This window comes from Cercospora beticola, chromosome 5, assembly GCF_033473495.1.
Source record: "Cercospora beticola chromosome 5, complete sequence".
Classification (NCBI taxonomy): Eukaryota; Fungi; Ascomycota; class Dothideomycetes; order Mycosphaerellales; family Mycosphaerellaceae; genus Cercospora; species Cercospora beticola.
Genome location: NC_088939.1, coordinates 695324 through 712747, shown reverse-complemented (window position 1 = coordinate 712747; position 17424 = coordinate 695324). Strand labels below are relative to the sequence as shown.

The 17424-nt window shown below is 52.1% G+C and overlaps 9 protein-coding genes across 9 annotated transcripts; 3 read left to right on the top strand and 6 right to left on the bottom strand.

Moving 5' to 3' along the window:
- Positions 1-492: 492 nt before the first annotated feature.
- Positions 493-2001, top strand: RHO25_007524 (uncharacterized protein; the record flags this gene model as incomplete). The annotated part of the gene is made up of 1 exon (XM_023599709.2): positions 493-2001. The coding sequence occupies one exon, from the start codon at positions 493-495 to the stop codon at positions 1999-2001; it is 1509 nt and encodes a 502-aa protein (XP_023449486.1).
- A 213-nt stretch (positions 2002-2214) lies between these two features.
- On the bottom strand, positions 2215-2685 carry RHO25_007523 (uncharacterized protein; the record flags this gene model as incomplete). Its single annotated transcript, XM_065602952.1, has 1 exon — positions 2215-2685. One exon carries the CDS (start codon positions 2683-2685, stop codon positions 2215-2217), a length of 471 nt encoding a protein of 156 aa, XP_065459024.1.
- A 580-nt stretch (positions 2686-3265) lies between these two features.
- On the bottom strand, positions 3266-4419 carry RHO25_007522 (uncharacterized protein; the record flags this gene model as incomplete). The annotated part of the gene is made up of 2 exons (XM_023599708.1): positions 3266-4107; positions 4167-4419. 2 exons carry the CDS (start codon positions 4417-4419, stop codon positions 3266-3268), a joined length of 1095 nt encoding a protein of 364 aa, XP_023449485.1.
- A 907-nt stretch (positions 4420-5326) lies between these two features.
- Positions 5327-6459, bottom strand: RHO25_007521 (uncharacterized protein; the record flags this gene model as incomplete). Its single annotated transcript, XM_023599707.2, has 2 exons — positions 5327-5371; positions 5422-6459. The coding sequence occupies 2 exons, from the start codon at positions 6457-6459 to the stop codon at positions 5327-5329; spliced, it is 1083 nt and encodes a 360-aa protein (XP_023449480.1).
- A 671-nt stretch (positions 6460-7130) lies between these two features.
- RHO25_007520 (uncharacterized protein) lies at positions 7131-9137 on the bottom strand (the record flags this gene model as incomplete). Its single annotated transcript, XM_023599706.1, has 7 exons — positions 7131-7316; positions 7373-7827; positions 7880-7994; positions 8057-8559; positions 8626-8798; positions 8890-9023; positions 9075-9137. The coding sequence occupies 7 exons, from the start codon at positions 9135-9137 to the stop codon at positions 7131-7133; spliced, it is 1629 nt and encodes a 542-aa protein (XP_023449479.1).
- Positions 9138-10030: 893 nt separating this feature from the next.
- On the bottom strand, positions 10031-10591 carry RHO25_007519 (uncharacterized protein; the record flags this gene model as incomplete). The annotated part of the gene is made up of 1 exon (XM_023599705.2): positions 10031-10591. The coding sequence occupies one exon, from the start codon at positions 10589-10591 to the stop codon at positions 10031-10033; it is 561 nt and encodes a 186-aa protein (XP_023449478.1).
- Positions 10592-11531: 940 nt separating this feature from the next.
- On the bottom strand, positions 11532-13110 carry RHO25_007518 (uncharacterized protein; the record flags this gene model as incomplete). The annotated part of the gene is made up of 2 exons (XM_023599704.1): positions 11532-12836; positions 12892-13110. 2 exons carry the CDS (start codon positions 13108-13110, stop codon positions 11532-11534), a joined length of 1524 nt encoding a protein of 507 aa, XP_023449477.1.
- Positions 13111-13959: 849 nt separating this feature from the next.
- RHO25_007517 (uncharacterized protein) lies at positions 13960-15041 on the top strand (the record flags this gene model as incomplete). The annotated part of the gene is made up of 3 exons (XM_023599703.1): positions 13960-14239; positions 14300-14788; positions 14842-15041. The coding sequence occupies 3 exons, from the start codon at positions 13960-13962 to the stop codon at positions 15039-15041; spliced, it is 969 nt and encodes a 322-aa protein (XP_023449484.1).
- A 1845-nt stretch (positions 15042-16886) lies between these two features.
- RHO25_007516 (uncharacterized protein) lies at positions 16887-17255 on the top strand (the record flags this gene model as incomplete). The annotated part of the gene is made up of 1 exon (XM_023599702.1): positions 16887-17255. One exon carries the CDS (start codon positions 16887-16889, stop codon positions 17253-17255), a length of 369 nt encoding a protein of 122 aa, XP_023449483.1.
- Positions 17256-17424: the final 169 nt, after the last annotated feature.

Below are 17424 nucleotides of genomic sequence, written 5' to 3'. Positions count from 1 at the left end.
AACAAGGCTGCAGTCTGCAGCCCCGCGGCTACAGTACTTCCTATGCACTGACCTATCACGGCATGGACTGCAAGTAACTTCATTAGCAGCACGGTACAGTACCAGGACTTGACAGGCTTTACAAAAGCGGACAGCTTGGCTCATCAAGCTTGCACAAGATTCGATGATCTGGTCAGTGCTTCAACGACTTATGCTAAGTTGCATTCGAACACCTCTACTCTATCAAATGCATTGCCGCACTATATGGCCGAGGATGGCTACCTCTGCTTCTTTGAATCAAATGTGCTGGACGCCAACAAAGACGGGAACCTAGAACCAATCAGAGACCCAGCGATCTCGGCCCGCTAGGGCGCAGATAGCGATACTAAAATGTTTTCGCCGCCATGAGTAAAGCATTGCCACCTCGGGTATAAGTCCAAATCAATTGCAAGACTGTACCTCATGACACTCCTCCTTGGATATCTATTCTCTCTATGAGAGCAAGCTGACCCAATGGACCCGCCCAAAAATGCCGACCAGAGCCAACACGACCTCGAAAATGGCCCAATGCCGAATCAGAACAATGAAAGCAAGAACTCGAAGATGCTACAGCCGATAGCCCTCTTCTGGCGCAGATTCATGACTTTGAGCGTCATTGAAGAAACAGGTGTCGAGCCTGTACCAGCATATGAACGGAATGAGACTAGGATCATCGGGATCTTCACACTGTGGTTCACGCTTTCGACGAATCTGTTGCCCATCGTGACTGGAATGGTCGGGACCTTGAGCTTCGGTCTAGGACTTCGAGATGCCTCATTGGTGATCCTCTTCTTCAGCCTATTGTGTACCACTCCAACGGCATACCTTGCGACGCTAGGACCCGCGACTGGCATGAGGCAGATGATTCAAGCACGATACAGCTTTGGTTATTATGGCGTGTCACTTCCTGTACTACTGAATCTGGCGACGCTCACTGGGTTCTGCGTCATTGACAGCGTCGTTGGAGGTTTGACGCTTTCTTCAGTCAACAGTGGCCGATTGCCGCCTACTGCTGGCATTGTCATCATCGGTCTCATTGGACTTGTTGTCTCATTTTGTGGCTTCCATGTTCTGCACTTTTTCGAACGATACGCTTGGATTCCGGCTGTCATCGCAATCGTTGTCGCTACGGGATGTGGTGGACAACATTTGCACAAGCAAGTCTCGCTCGAGAGTGCAGCTTCTGCTTCGCAGGTTCTGTCTTTCGGAGCACTGATAGCTGGCTTCCTCATACCGTGGGCTGCACTTGCTTCGGACTTTGCAACTTATATGCCTCCTGGAACTCCACGGCTTAAGATTTTTGGATACACCTACTCTGGCCTCTTTTTGCCCACAGTGCCGCTCATGGTTCTCGGCGCTGCGATTGGTGGTGCAGTTCCCAATGTACCTTCCTGGCAAGCCGGATATGAGCGCACATCTGTTGGAGGAGTACTGGCCGCCATGCTCGAACCTGCAGGAGGTTTTGGCAAGTTCCTCGTGGTTATCCTGTCTCTCACATTAATCGGAAACCTTGCCGCGACGATGTACGCCATCACGCTCAACTTTCAGCTGCTGATTCCATATCTGGTTCATGTGCCTCGAGCCCTCTTTGCCATTCTCATCACAGCAATTGTGATACCTGTCTCCATCGAGGCTGCCAAAAGCTTCTTCGTCAATCTGGAGAACTTTATTGGCGTGATCGGATACTGGTCTGCTGCTTTTGTGGCAGTTGTGGTGGTCGAACATGTCTGGTTCAGAAGGTCAGATGCTTCCACGTATTCCCATGATATTTGGAGTTCTGCGAAGAGCCTACCTCTCGGCATTGCAGCAATTGCAGCCGGACTATCCTCGATCGCGCTTATTGTTCCTTGCATGTCTCAGGTGTGGTATACAGGACCCATCGGCGCCAGGACTGGGGACTTGGGCTTTGAGATGGCTTTCGTCGTTACTGCTTTGGTGTATGTCGTATTGAGAAGTGCGGAGAAAAGGGTAGTAGGACGATGACAGCGTCGAGTGCTGTACGGTACGATTGTATTAAAGACCATAATAGTTTTGCGAACAGCCATTGCAGAGTCCCAGTCACATGCAGCACAGATATCTGCAGCATGACCAACAAGCCATTCCTCTTGCAGTCCTACACTGCACACTCATCGATAGACGGCCGCGTTTCCAGCTCTTTCAATAGCTTGAACTGGTCAGCATGACCCCATTACCACTTCATTTAGCATCGCAAGCATCGTATGTACTCACCTCAGCCGTAGTCTGAAACCTCAAACCCTCCGCAACATCCTTTCCAACCCTCAACTGCAGCTCTTGAACCCAAAAACTCCTCACCCACGCCGCTCTCCCATTCCTCACATCCAAATCCGACACAATATATCGAATATCCTTGAGCAGTTTCCTATACTCCTGCGGCACAGATTCCAGCCAAGCGAATAAATCATACGGTTCCGGGAAAATGAAAACCGAATTGCTGTAATAGCTCGTAGCGAATTTGATTCTTGTATCTCGACTGACGTGCATGAGATGTGGGATACGGTGTTTGCCGCAGCTGCCGTCTGCTCGTCGACGAATTCGCCGGACTACGGGTTTTGAGAGGAAGACTTCGTTGTAGATCATTTCGTAGATTTCGAGGGGGAGGCGGCTGAGGTGAGCGGATATCGTATTGAGGCTATTGTTGGAGTTCATGTTGGCTGTTCGTGTTGAGTATACAAAGTTATTTCGTGAAGAGAGAGTCAGTGGTAAGCGGTCAAAATTCTGTAAGTCAGTCTATTGTGCAAGCGGCATAAACATATGTGCTTCGATGCTAAAGTTCTCAAGGCGAATCGGCTCTGGGCGCGATTGCAACAAAGCGTTTCAGAGGATATGCCTAGGCTCGGCAGATAGCATTGTCGCTCCACTGTCATTGCGGTGCTAGGATCAATGGTTTTTGGGCGATTCTGTTAGGGCAGAGTTGGGGCTGTTTGCTAGCTTTTTGGGCTGGAAAAGATGATACTGCTCAGTCAGATAATAATCAGTAAGCACCGAGCACCGAATTGATCCTGGTTTTCCGTGCTTCGGATGATTAATCTTGACTGTGTTGAGTCTCACCGGAGTTGCCGGAACAGGCATCTTTCGAACGTGTCTAGGATACGTGGACCGCAGATTCCAGGGTTGTAGATCGTGCCAACTTCGTCACTGATTCTCCTGTGAGTTGCGTTATGGACCAGATAGCAGATCTCTTTTGATTTTCGTCTCTGAGTGCGGAGTGGGGCCTCTACGATTATGCTCATGCGACCTGGAATGGCTGAGTCGCGTACTCTAGGTAGTAGTTTCCAGTTGCCTGATAGCTTTCCTGGGGATGGTAGGAGCTGTAGTTCCTCCTCACGCAGCCAGGTAGAATTTCTTTGTCCGCGAATCGATCTGCATTCCAATCGAGCCAAATACGTTGACCAGCATACAGAGTTGGAACATGATCCGTACCATTGAATAGCGCAAATTCCAGCTGACTCTCGGGATAGTTTGTACAGGTCTCGTCAACGGCTTGCGTGGACAGCTGCGGAGGAACCAGAGAATCGACGGTGCCGTGCAGCACAAGTAAAGGTCCCCCAATAGGCCGGCCGCCAAGTCTGGCGAGCGGTTTGAAGGCTTGCAAGGCAGAGGTGTTAAGAAGATCGGCGCGGACGAGGCCAGGCTCATCCCAAAGCACCCAAGCAATGTTGTTACAGCCTTTAAGCTCCTCGAATAATTCGAAGCGTCGGAGACCAGCTTCAGTCAGGAAGTCTGCAGCAGAATATTCTGGAAGCACTGAATTCAAGCCGGCCGCTGCAAAAGGTCCTATCAAGGCAGCCAAATGCGGGTATAATTGCAATTGCAACTCGATGTCGGTCACAGGCGATCCAGCAATCGTGCCAAGATGACCATCAACTGGTCTTCGTGCTTGCCGCTCAGCAGCGGCCCACGCAGCCTGACCGCCCTGTGAGTGGCCCATGAGTACGAATCTCGAACTCAACTCCGGGAAAGCATCCTGTGCAGCCTTCACAGAATGGAAAAGATCGTTTGCCGAAGCATTTGCTGCCATCCAGGTATGCTTGATCTTCTCACCCCGGGGATCGTGAGTGACGCCGAGACCTATGCAGATAGTGAGAAATAAGCTCTTTCCTGCCAGATGTCGTTATGAGAGGACAAACCTGCATAGTCTGGAGCCACGACAATATAGCCTTGCAAAGCCAGAATGTAAGGAGCGGAGTACTGATACCACAGATTGCGAATATGGCTTGGCGCGCAATCGCCAAACGTGCCAGAAGTGCCGTGGCCCCAGCCTACGACGGCCAGACGACCGGTCTTAGGATCGGTGCGAGGCATCCAAGGCCAAAGCACATATGCTGAAGCGGGCACCGCAGTACCATTCGCCGTCTCCGACTGGAACAGGATGCGAGACATGGCCGTATTGGGAGGTATAGTGTACAGCGTCGTGTTTGTATAATATTCGACAGACAACAATGAGCCCGGAGGTAAGGTCGAGGAGTTTGCTGGAGGTATCTAGAAGGGATCATTGGCCGCACTGCTTCCAGCCCAGTTCGTCTGTTCGAAACCCACTGCAAGGTTGACGCGTTCTGCAGTTGCATTGTCGAGTCCAGCACGGGATATTTGATCCTCGTTAAGCGTCAAGGTTGAATTCCAGGTATTGCTTTGCGCAGTCACTGCTTGCGCATTCTGGGCAAGAGCCCGCTGACTGATGATTGAAAGTGCAAGCCAAAGCATTTTCATGTCGCTACCACGTGGGAGGTACTTGGCGGCAAGATACATCAGTCCTTCTTGAGATATAAAGCTGAACACCGTCTGCTGAAGGCACCAGCTCTAAAAATCCTCATGACGTATGCAAACCCAGGGCACGAGAGACCCTATCAAGGATCGACGAGCCGTTGCAGACAGTGAGCGGCCGCTCCGCGCCTATATGGTGCTCGTGAGTCTATGAGTATATTTGCGTGTTCTGACTGGAACGCCTGCCGGTCAGATGTATAGGTCGTTAGCAGATATGGTAACTCCTCGGAGCGGACGAAAAAGAAGTCCGAACTACCGAAACGTGCAAGAGTTCTCCCATCAACTGCCGATCAGGTCCTCGCTTCCAGGGTTTCGACAGCCCTACGAGGGTGCCTCCTGGTCTCATAGCAGCCCGAGAAGGGCAAGCGCTTTTTAGTGCTTCCAAATTTGTCAATATCCCGTCAGTCGCTGAGCGTCGGAACAAGGTTGGGGTAAAGAAATAACGCTGACGCGGACGTGTGTACAATGCGAATCGCTGGCTGTACATGAGTGGGTGTGGTGCCTGAGCTGGAATTTATTCAGTTTTTCATGCTTTGAGTACTTGATTCAATATATTCCCGAGGCTGTCAGACTGTACGTATGTCAGCGTCGCCAGTGTATTCAGCTGCTTGATCTACTCACATGAGGCGGTTGTGTGATTTGGAAATGGTTGCCAGTCATGTAGTTGAATGAGTATCGAGCACCTGGCAAGAGCTTCTCCCAGCCCTCTGTTCGCAGATCGCCTCGTGGCTCCAGAAGAAAGCGAGTGACTTTAATGTTCAGATCGACTTCTAACCCAGACTCAGCAACGCTCTTGACCAGGCCCTCTTTGACCCATATGAAGTCGACCTTTGGTGGCACGTGCTGCCTCGGTAGTGTGGTAGGCATGTAGCGATCGACCGAGATGACAGTCGACGTGAAATGCTGCACAAGCCATTCGGGCGCCTTCTTCTGTCCAGATGCGCCCATGAGGCCCTTCTTGGTAAGTTCCGCGACAACTTGCTCTGGTAAAGCCTCATACTGCAGACGGCATGGGGAATCAATCAGAATAAGGCGATCCACTTTCTCCCCGGCTGCCGTCAACAGCTTGGCAACTTCGTAGCTGTAATAGCCACCAGCAGACCAGCCACCGAGCACGAACGGTTTATTCTTGGGTTGCAGCTTGCGAACCTCGTCTACCCACAATCGCGCCATGCGTTCAATTGAGCAAGTGAAGTTCTGGGCCTGACGCAAGAATGGAGAATTCAATGCGATTAGGCACACGTCCTCTGCAATTCTTGGTAGTGCGCCATAGGATGTGCCGGCACCACTTCCATCTGGGAAGAGGAACACAACAGTAGCCGCGTTACTTGGTGAGCCTTGCAGCACTATCGAGAGAGGCACTTTTGGCTTCGGTATGTCTTGCCAAGGATCGTCTAGCTCCGGCAAGTCGTGGCTGCCCTCACTGCTGTCACCTTGCAGGTGCTTCCTGAAACTTTCTACTGTTGGGTAAGCCTCAAAGACATTGTCAGGCACCTCAATTTTGACCTGTTGTCGAATGTCCGAGGCCGTTGCCGTGGCCAGTAATCCGGCCAGTCCGTGGTACTTCCAGGTCTCATGATCTTGGAGCTCCTCCGGCTCTACCGATACAGCCTCTGCGATGATCCGGAAGATGTCGTCGAGCTGCTCCTCTGAAGCCATCCTGGGCAATGTCTGTTAGTTGTGGTAAGTAGAATCAAGATCGGACAACGTTTGAAGTTGCGCATCTAAATTTAGCGTCCTCCTTCGGACTCCGCCAGCCAGCGTTACGCTTGCAAATTGCGTTCCAGCAGTAGCAATTGCCTACGAGATTACAAGATTGGACGCCATAGCCCAGATCTGATCATGAGCATCTGCAGGTCGATGTGAAAGAGGGAACAAAAGTAGGCGCAGCGGCTTCCGGGTAGCTTTGGCGTATGCAGATTTTTGGACAAATGTCGCAGATGGGCAATGAGTGAGGACCAGGAACTCGTGTACTGAAGTCTCGGTCTGCACAATCATGGATGAGCAGAATACAAATGAGCTCAATTGACAGGAGGAAGACACAGATGTATGCTGCTCGGGAGAGGTCGCGAGGCCAGCAGGAAGGAAGGAGACATGTTCGTGGCGGCTGTGCGGCCCGCAGCTCCGTCGGGCTTTCCCACTTCGGCCCTCACGAGGAGCGGGCTTTCCTGAATGGGCTTACCGTCATCCTGTACGTGAGAAATCGGAAGACGTAAAGGAGGAGCGACGGGAACGACTGCATTATTCATCATTCGAGGTATATCCTCCTTTCCACTGGAAACATGTCATCTGGTGCTGTAATCACTCAATTGTCCTTTCCATCCATACCATCATGCCTCCTCCGATGCCAGTACAGTGCCGTCATTCGCCACGGCGAGCTTGTGAGCCTTGAGAGACTCCTTCACCGGGTTTCTGGCTTCGAAGATCATGTCCAGCTCTTCCAAAGTGCGACCTTTGGTCTCTGGGAGGAAGAAATAGAAGACAGCAGACTGGATGGCACACCACACCACGAAGACCTAGCTAGCGTCAGCATGCATCAATTTCGTCGGCAGGAGACAGAGCTGGTACTCACGATATAGGTCTTCCAGCCGATGTTCTTGAGGGAAATGGGCCAGGCAAATTGGCCCAACAGACCACCAGCATTGACAGCCAAAGCAGAGAAGGCCATACCCTTGGCACGACCCTCGAATGACAACACCTCCACTGGGTACAGGGCTTGCAGGGGCGTGAGACCGACCGAGTACGTGGCTCCAAAGATGAAGATGCAGGCGACAGTAGCTCTAGCAGCAGCGGCATTGGTATCGCCGGACTCACTAAAGGTTCCTGTTGCGGCTGTCACGCCGATCCAGACAATGCAGCAGCCTGTCATCGAAAATAACATGAGCGGCCGACGTCCAATGCGCTCCACCCACGCGGCTCCGAACAAGGCAAAGGCAAATTGGAAGCAACTGTATCCGAGGTTAATGTTGGCTTGTTCGACCCCGTCGGTGTATCCGGCAGTCTCCAGCACGGCAGGCAAGAAGTAAGCTGGCTAGAAGTCAGCGTCTGTCTGGAAGGAAAACCAGCATTTGAATCTTACAAAGCACTCCGTTTCCGGCCCATTGCGCGAAAATGGAGAAGACGATGTTGCACGCGATACGGTACCTGGCTGATCTGGATCCGAAGAGAGCAGAATAGTCCCAGAATCGTTTGTCCTAGCGATCGACGATGTCAGCTACGCACTTTCCTGGCCGCAAAGATTTGCAATTGGACTTACTGCACCGTTGGTATTGAGGTACTCTTCGTATTCGGAGACCTCGAGCTTGACCCACGCGGAATCTGGGTTGCCGTAACCATGCCACTTGGTCAGAACTTCAATAGCTTTGCTGCGCTTGTTATTGACAAAAAGCCACCGAGGAGATTCGGGGATGAACCAGACGAAGATTGCAATAAGGCCGGGGAACACCATTTGGAGATACACTGGAAGCACCCATGAAGTGTTACCTGCAAGGTTGAGTCCACCACGGACTGCACCGGCGGCCATGATGGATCCTGTGAACCAGAACGTGTTGCAGTATGCTGTGATGACGGCTCGCCATGATGGATGAGCTGTCTCCACCACGTAGATGGGACCTGCTGCAGAGACAATGGAGACACCGAAACCGAGCAAGAAGCGACCGCCTTTGAGTTGTCCACCATCGCCTGTGTAAACTGTGGTACCATTGATGACAGCGCCGAGGATAATAAGCCAAGCACCAATGCTCATTCCAACCTTTCGACCTGATTGGCAATTAGTGGTCTGCTTCTTCAAGCATACTCGGCTTTCTTTAGGCACCATTTACTCACCCCAGGTATCGATCGCAGGACCAACAAAGGGCAGTGCAGACACGCCACCAATCTGGTACATGGCTGCATTGATGGCCTGCCAAGGTCCATTTACGCTTCCATTGAAGAAGTCAAGGAAGACTTTGTTTGCACCAAGTCCACCAAACAGAGATCCATCGTACCCGTTCATTGTTCTATGCATGTCAGAGCAAAATCTTTCTCGAGGACCTTTCTACAGCCTGTGTGGAGATGGTCCGATGGCATTCGGAGAGCGGGGCGACTCACTGGCAGAAGCATCCGAGCAGCAGACAACCAATCAATCTGAGGGTGACTGGATGGAGGAATGGCGTGGGCTCCTTCGCCTTTGCTTCATGGAAGGCATCACTTCCCTTCACGACTTTCACTTGGACCAGTCCGGCCTGCCTTGATTAGCTTTACCATTCAGAGCACCAGATCTCGGATCTGCTTACCTCCTTCTCGTTCATGATTTCCACCACGCTATTCGCGCTCTTCTCTTCGACGACTCCAGACATGTTGAAGTCGTGTCCAAGAAAGTGTCAAAGTGGGTATGCTTGAGGAGCAATAACGAAAAATGCAGCTCTGCTGTCGCATCTATATCCTCCTCGCCAAGGCTTACCTGCGACCCAACACAAAGGTGTTTGGCCCCATGGGGCCACGCATGTGATCCTGGAACGAACAGGGTGCGGAGTCCTTTGTGTCCGGCACGAACAGCCTGCCCGGAGACACGGTCCTCCCCTCCGCGCCCAAAAAGTAGTATACTACTGAGAAAATCGAGTGAGCTAGAACCAGGTCGGCTACAGAGTTGCTGCTCGCTTGGATGCAACGTATTTTCAGGTTGTATTAGTGGCGCTTTGGCCTCGGCATGGAGCGAGAGCCATTGGCCTGGTCGAGCCCGGAGGGCATGGGTCCGTGGTGCATTCGACAACAAGCTTTCTGGGGTAGCGGACTTCAAAGAAAAGCCACGCGAAGGACATGCTGCAATGACAGTTCGTATATTCTTGCAAATACCCGATTCACGCACGGAAAAACAGCTCAAGCTATGCAGGAATGCAGCTGATTCTACGCCGTGGCTGGAGTTCTATCACACGATTAGCTTTCCAGGACTAGTGTGTATGGTCTTGGCACAGGGTCATGGCATATTCGTCGTCCAATCCTCATATGTTGTGCCACGAACGTAGGATTCGGACGCAGCTATCCGTTGTCGCTTCTGAGCGATCTGCTGGAGCCTCGACTCGCCTTATTGGACATCACGCGCCTTGGTTTCGATCATACCGCTCAGAGCCTCAGTCGGCGAGGCGGTCCGATGAACAGGAGTGTATGAGTCTTTCTCCTCTACTGCTTTTTGGTGGCGGCGAGTGGGCGCTTCTCTTCGTCTTTTTGACAACTCCTTCTAGGTCACAGAAACTCAGTCGGGCGTCGATGGGCCATCGTCGTTGACCGAGTCGCCGCTCGAAACGATCGAAGGGAGAGACGGGTCCGGCGAGACGATGTCGTCTGTCACGTAGGCCAAGGTCTCCGCCGCATTCCAAGACACCACTCGTTCTTCCATTCGACTCGCTCCCGCATCCGTTCTCAGCACACCAGCCGACAACATCCACGTTCCTGTGCCCAGAATGCTGCTGGGCGGGGAGAATTGACCGAGCACGTATTCGTGAGGCCCCTCGAGAGCCACTTCCTCTGAGCCTTCAGGTCTGTCTTCAACGTATTGTATCTCCGACCAAACGAGACCTCCATCGACTGGGCCGGAGTAAAACACGGCGCTCCAAACAATCGGGCCCCATTCTGGAGTCAAACGCCCCTGGTCATCGAAGGCGGCGCCGGGTTGCAAATGGGCATCACTGCCCGGCGGCGTGATGATCACGGCCACGGAGGTTTCGCTGCCATCGACTTTCTCAAAGATGAGAATCTTCTCGTAAACGTACTCGCCCTGGCTTGAGCTGTCCATCATCTCTGTTGTGGCATCCATTGTGTTGGAGTCGGCGAATGCGGCTGTGTTGACTTTGTGGTTTTGTGTGCAATGGAGACAATGGCCTTGTCTAGTTGGGTAGTGCGCTCGCGGAGTGGATGCGAGAAAGAAGGATCGTTGTCGACGGCGACAGTGTGGACGACGAGCGAGTGCTGGGTGCAAAGTCTTGCGGCAGAGTTGCAGCAAGCAAGCAGCGGCTTCAGGGACACCGACAATGGCAAAATTGACAGTGGGCACTCGAGCGGGAACGACGGGATGGCCTATTCACCATTGAGAAATCCATCTTCGAGAGCCACTACAATGCGGGCAACAACATAGACATACCGAGCACACAAACCTGCCTGCCATCCAGCAAGCTCCTGGATTGTCGAGCACATCCAGGGCTCCGCCATAGTCTAGCATCACGCAGCCTGTCACTCTCGTGCCACGGTCAGCAATGGCACGACTTCATCAACGCCTGCCTTACGCTTCATGCCACAACCTAGCCATCCAACAGTAAGGCTCGGGGCGAAGAACGTAAAGGTGGGCGCTGCCCCTGTATCGAGCTTCGATAAATTCGCCTCGATGACAGGTCTTGTCCAACAACGCCGAAACAGCATCACCAGACCAATGATTTGCTCGCCCGTCATCCCAACCGCCAGAACCATGCGTGTCCATAATACTACCCAATGGCCTGACCATGTGCCTTTCGCGACTTGACATCGGAACTCGAACCTGCCACAGCGACCGCCGATATCCTCAGGCCAGCACATCCCACGGTACGCAAACAACGATCGAGACCGAGCGAGTGACGGGAGCGATGGACGACGATCTTGCGGCGCAGTGTGGACCGGACAGCGGAGGAGAGGGAGAGGCACAGAAGGAGGTGCAGATATGGAAACACATACATTGACCACTCTACATCTCAGAAGCTACGATAAGTTCTCACGACCTCCCCAACTTAGATCAATTGCGGCATACTTCTCCTCATCTTCGCCGAGAGACCATACAGCACCGCCAACTCCATTGCCTCATGAGTGCGCTGGTCTGTGTTCTTTGAAGCTTGCTCCCAGCTCACTGCTTTGCGTCTGCCTGTAATGGAGCGGCCAAGCTTGCTGCTCGGCATTGGAAGCATCGACAGGCCATACTTCTGAGGAGTCTGTGCTAGCTTCTGCGACGACTGCTGAAGGCTGCATGAGGTCTGGATCTGGGACACCATGCTCTGGCTTGACACTGTGGAGGGCTTTGGTTTGGGCCGGAAGGACTTCGAGTCCGAGAGCTTCTTCCAGAGTGTTGACTTGTGGTGGATGGGCAACTTGGTGGGCCGCGCCTTTGGCCGCAAGGGCTGCTTTCTCGGAGGCTTCGCACGCTGGCAAACAACTTTTGGTGACTTCTCAATCGTCCGCCAGCCGTCTAACCAGTGCTGAAGCTCAATTTCGCCATGCTGCTCCTCAAATGCGTCCAGTCTCGCCCTCTCCGTCGCTACGAGGCGTTCAATGTGGACATGCGACAGCGAAGCCCGAAACGAGCTTGAGTTTCGCTTCCATTCCTCCCAGGGCTCAGCGAGCAACAGCTCTGGCATCAAGTTTCGCCACCCATTCACGGCATCAGTCAGCAAGGCGCTCACAGGCTTGGTATTGTCGTACTGAAGCCGGCTCTTCAAGGTCAGTGGTTGCATGAATTCTGCGTAGATTGAAACCTCCACCTCATAGAAATCCCGAGACGACCAAGCGACTCTGAGACCTCGCCACTTCACCTGGTTGCGTAGAAGAAAAGCCGACACAGGAATCATGACTTTCAAGATCCTAATGTCTCGCCCCTCATCGAGCTCGCATTCGGTCAAGCTGAAAGGCAGGAGTGCTTTGTCGAAATCGAGTGCATCAACTGCCAGAATCGGATTGAGGTGGAAGTCGTTCGTGTCCGAAATGGGCTTTACTCCTGCCATAAGGCGTTCTTCGACGTCGAAAGGAAGTTGCCGGGGTCCAAACCATGCCTTCTTTCGGGCGGTCTCTGACTTCCAGATGATCTTGTACCACGAATGGCTCACCATCAGGCAGGTCGCGAGGTCCTTTATGGTCAGGTATGAAATAATGTGTGAGACCTCTTTGAGCTCGCTCTCGGCGTACTTGGCTTCCATGTACTGTCGCATCGACTTCCTGAAGCGTTCCGGGGACTTTGGTGGTATCGATGGTGGCTCGAAGGGCTTCGAGCCTAGTTTGGGACTGAAGAGTGGAGGAGGTTGGTGTACGGGCTGAGAGAAGCGCTTCTGGACGATCGGTCAGCGAATGTGAGCATCGAAGAGTTTTGGATAGGACACTTACTTGGGAAAGTAGAGTCCAGTCAGGCTCATCGTCTGAGCATCCATCTTGGCTGTAGGTGCTACTGCTAGAGTCCCAGTCGAGGATCTCGAAACTACTGGCTGCGCTGGTGTTACATGGCGAGTCCTGGGTCAAGGGAGAGTCTTCGTCTGACAGCAATCCGGCGGCCTCTCGACGAGGAGTATAGGGCAGCGGCACCGAGTCTTCGCTTGAGTGCTCCATTGTTGGAACAATGGTGGTTGGAATGATCTCAGTGTATTGTCATGTCGATTGGTCCTTGAAGGATTGAGAAAGGATGCAGGTGTCGAAGGTGAGTTTTATGATTGAAACGAGCTCTGAGAGATTCTCCGCATGTGATCGTATTGAACTGATCCATGTGAAGTAGAGATTTTATTACATGTGCAATACTCCTATTGCTTCACATTGTTCAGCTTATGTGAATGCCAATGCAGCATGTGCTAATCTGCAAAGTGGATTCTAGCACGTGAGATCATGAACATTACTGGCTCGAACAGCATTCACGGCAACACATGCCATATCAAGCTCTGTCAACTCCAAGACTGGAGACATGGTGGAGAGGTGGCTGTCCTTGCGGCAAAGGAAATGGTATGCTAAGCGCCAAGCTTTTTGGACCCCTGAGGACGGCGTGTTTCGCTTCTAACCTCACCTCACTTGTTCTGCAACACGTGATTGTTGCAATTTCATTGCATGAGCCTTTGCTCATTTTCTCCTACTAATACACGGGGCACACATGGAGCGAAGTTCGCCCAGACCTGAACTCACCTCGCTCGCTGATTCTCCTGGTATGGTTTTCGTCTTTGTCAAGGTGGGAGCACTGAGGGGCGAGACTTCACAGGCTGATTTGTTTGCCAGACGCGCTTCGCCAGGAGCCTTGCCTTAAAGCATCAAACATGCAAAGCCCTGCGACCATGCATCATCGCTGTTTGCTCGCTGGTTTTGACACGCATGCCAAGCACATGCGCTCGTCGTCATTGTTCTGACACTCGCACCGCTCTAATTCGAGCTTTTGCTCTGATTCCCGACACCAGCAACCAGCGCTGAGAACTCGACATGGCCGACGCTGACATTAACCATCGCGTTGGCGCCGCGCTCTTGCAGCTTGCCGAGCTGAAACAAGCTGCAACGGGCGATGTTGTTACTGCCAAAGAAGAAGTCGAGAGCATTAATCGCGAGCTCACCCGCGCAACCGCTCTGGCCGCGACCATCGAAGCCGGCACAACTGCCTTTGTGGCAGACGTCGAGCGGCGATGCAAGGCGTTAGACAGATTCATTGCAACCGATCCAAATGATCGCGATGACGTACTGCTCGATACGCTTCTGCAAATGCCCAGTATGCCCCTCCTCCAATGGCCCATAAAGCATGGCTGCGGCTGACTTGCGACTATTACAGAGCTCCCAACCTACACTTATGCGCAGACAGAAAGCTCTCGGAGCTCTTCAGAGACCCCTGCAGCGCATTCTGTAGAGCAAGTGGCCCCTTCGAGATCTGCTCCACGGCATCCTCGGAAGAGTTTGCACGCGGACAATCTGACGCAACTTGACAAGCCATATCACCACGAGTACTTGAACGCCTGTCCTTGCGTGATTTACGACGGAGACGAGCAAGAGTGGATCGAGTTGCGTTGTGCTATCTGTGGTACGAATTGCGGACAAACTCGTCGGAATCGCACCTACCTGGCTGGAGCCACGGCAATGATTAGCCACATGGGGCAGATGCACCCGCCACTGCCTACAAAACGGACTGTGGGCGATGTCGTTCGAGACTGCCGTTACCGCGCCGTTCCTCGAGAAGAGCTGGAGAGAATCATGTCGGGCGAGATGGTCATTCCACTCCGAAGTTCTAACGATGCCACCGCTGTGCCGCCTTCTACCTTAATCAGTAAGTTACACCATATTCTCTTGGCCAGTATCTGCTGAACTCATACAAAGTAGCAGATCCGCCAGCATTCACGGAACCCGCAACGTATCGTTCGTCTCAAGCTCGTGCACGCTTACACCGAGAGTTGAAGCGCAAATCATTGGCGGAGAGCGATATTGGGGATGATGACGAGGACGACTCGGAACTGCCTGCAGCGAAGCGATCGCGCGCCGACGACGTGTCCGCATTGTTTCACCCACGCCGTAATGAGTGAGATGCTATCGAATAGGCTGGAAAGTGCAAATGATGCAGTAGAGACAACAAGCGATCCGTCTGCCACAAAGTAGCGCATAGAGAAGAAGGCAAGATTCCAAGCTGAAATCAGCCCATGCGAAGTACGAAATACGCTCGAGTGTTTCACAGATCGCTTCACAGTCTGTTCGAAGTTTCAGCAATGCAGTCTACCGCTGATCAAAGAATTTCGTAGGAGCGAATGCTACTCCACTGCATTTTGAACAATTTTCCCATTTCCCAAAGCAGCACAGAACGTACTCGTGTAATACTCTATTTGCCGCCGGCTTACTTATCTGGCTGCGAGATAGTCCTTCCGTGTTGTGACACTCTCAACCAAGTGTCCCGAAGAGCTCTACACTGAGGACCTCAAGACACAGTATACAGAAGACGAAGGCAAACTCGATCCGGTATGTAACTCTTCCCAAGCCCTCTTAGGTACCAATCATCGATCAGGTATACAACTCAACAACGCTGAGTACCGCTCATTGAGAATGTTCACTGGGATCCAAGCTGCTCTGATGCATACGTTTTCTCAAACTGGTTATTTTCTACAGCCATCGGATTGGTCCTCCGAGAAAGCTATGTCTATCAACAGCGGGATAATAGCACTATCTATAGCCTGAGATGGGACAAAAAGCTTGGAAACATATCATTAATATAGGGCAAAGATATTCTACAACATCGAATGCAGAGAACGAAAGCAATCTCACATCCATTTCAAGGTTCAAGGTTCGAAGGCCTGCCAAGCCTCTCTGCAACAACTCATCACTCAGTCCTGAATGTTGATCGTGTAAGGTACCGCTGATACCTGCATTATCTATGAGACGTTCCGGCCTCTTTGATCTGCTAATTTCTACTTGGAGAACTTCCAATAAAGAAGGCTCGTGCCTCTGGACATAACACTGTACCACCAGCCTCAGTGCCGCAACATGTGCGAGCTGGACTGATCGTTTTGGCTGGGAGACAGCCCAGAGTGATCTCTTATGCTTGAAGCATGCTCGATATCACAGCATGATCTTCCGTGATATCTCCATCTGCAGACTCATGGCAAATATCAGATTACACGGCTTGCTTAGGATGTGGACAGCTTGAGAGCGCATAGCGCGTCGAGCTCATTCGACGTGGACGCCTGCCCATTGACCCATCTTCTGTGTTTCGAGCAGTATTGTTCCAGATCGAAGAACTGCACCCATCTACTAGACCGGGAGACCTAGCGGCTCTCAGCGCGTTGGGTTTCCGGAAAGATGATTGGGCTTGCTACCAATATCGACAAGTCGCCGTCATGATCTCCTTTGAAGCAAGAAACAACCAGCTGGTCTTCCTACTCGTTTCTCGTCTTTCTGTCGGTTTGCACGGCACGGAGTGAGCAATTTGGTCACAATCGTTTGCGGCAATCAGCAAACGCTCGTCCTTATTTTCGAACATATATTCAACGACTGTAGTTTGTGAAAATTTCATCTGTATGGATCAGCCATCAAAATCGCATGTGCTCTACACGTTCACAGTATGGAAGATAATCACCAGTCAGAAACACAGTATCCAGGGCACATGCTCGATCTCTCATTGACAATCACAAGACTGAGCTATTCACCCCAGCTGCAGACTTTCTACAGTGAATCTTATCCACATGCATGGAAAAATTAGCATTCGCAGTTGATTCACCACTTGCAAGCCAACCATAAATACCCTTACATTCTCACCTCTATACCTCTTCCTTCATCCTACCTGACCACGAAAGCATCGATCCACGATCCACGACGATTTCTCACATACCAACACACAAATACACCCAACATCATACCAAATACAACACTCTTCCGACGCGATGTCTTCCCGTACCCAAACCATCGATCCCAAAACCGCACTCCTCATTGCCTACGTGCACAACATCAATGCCGAAGGCGACATTGCAAACCAGGTGACAGAGGAGATTGTACAGATCGGCGAAGGAGCCTACGCCGACTGGTACGAAACACTCGAGGTCTGGCTCGAATCCCACAGCAACGAGTCTGGTGCTCCCAACATGAAGCTCATCGCGGCTTGGGCTGCCGCAAAGCGTGTCGGTCAAGATGGCGACGAACAGGCCCTGAAGATGGCCGACAGCATCTGGGAAACGGGAGAGAGACTAGTGGCTGGGTGGAAAGATTCTGTCGCAGCGTGGACGACTGCAAACCCTGGCCTTGCTCCTGCTTGAGTTCGGTGAGTAAATACTGGTGGTTAGTACACATAATGCACTGCTAATGAAAGTGTGTTCAGGTATACACCACACTAAGAGGGGCCGGTGAAGCTTGAGGCGTAGAAGAGTGTCTGAGGCTAGGCGAGGATTTGGACGAAGGCGCTCAGGAGAGGTTAAATGCGTTTGG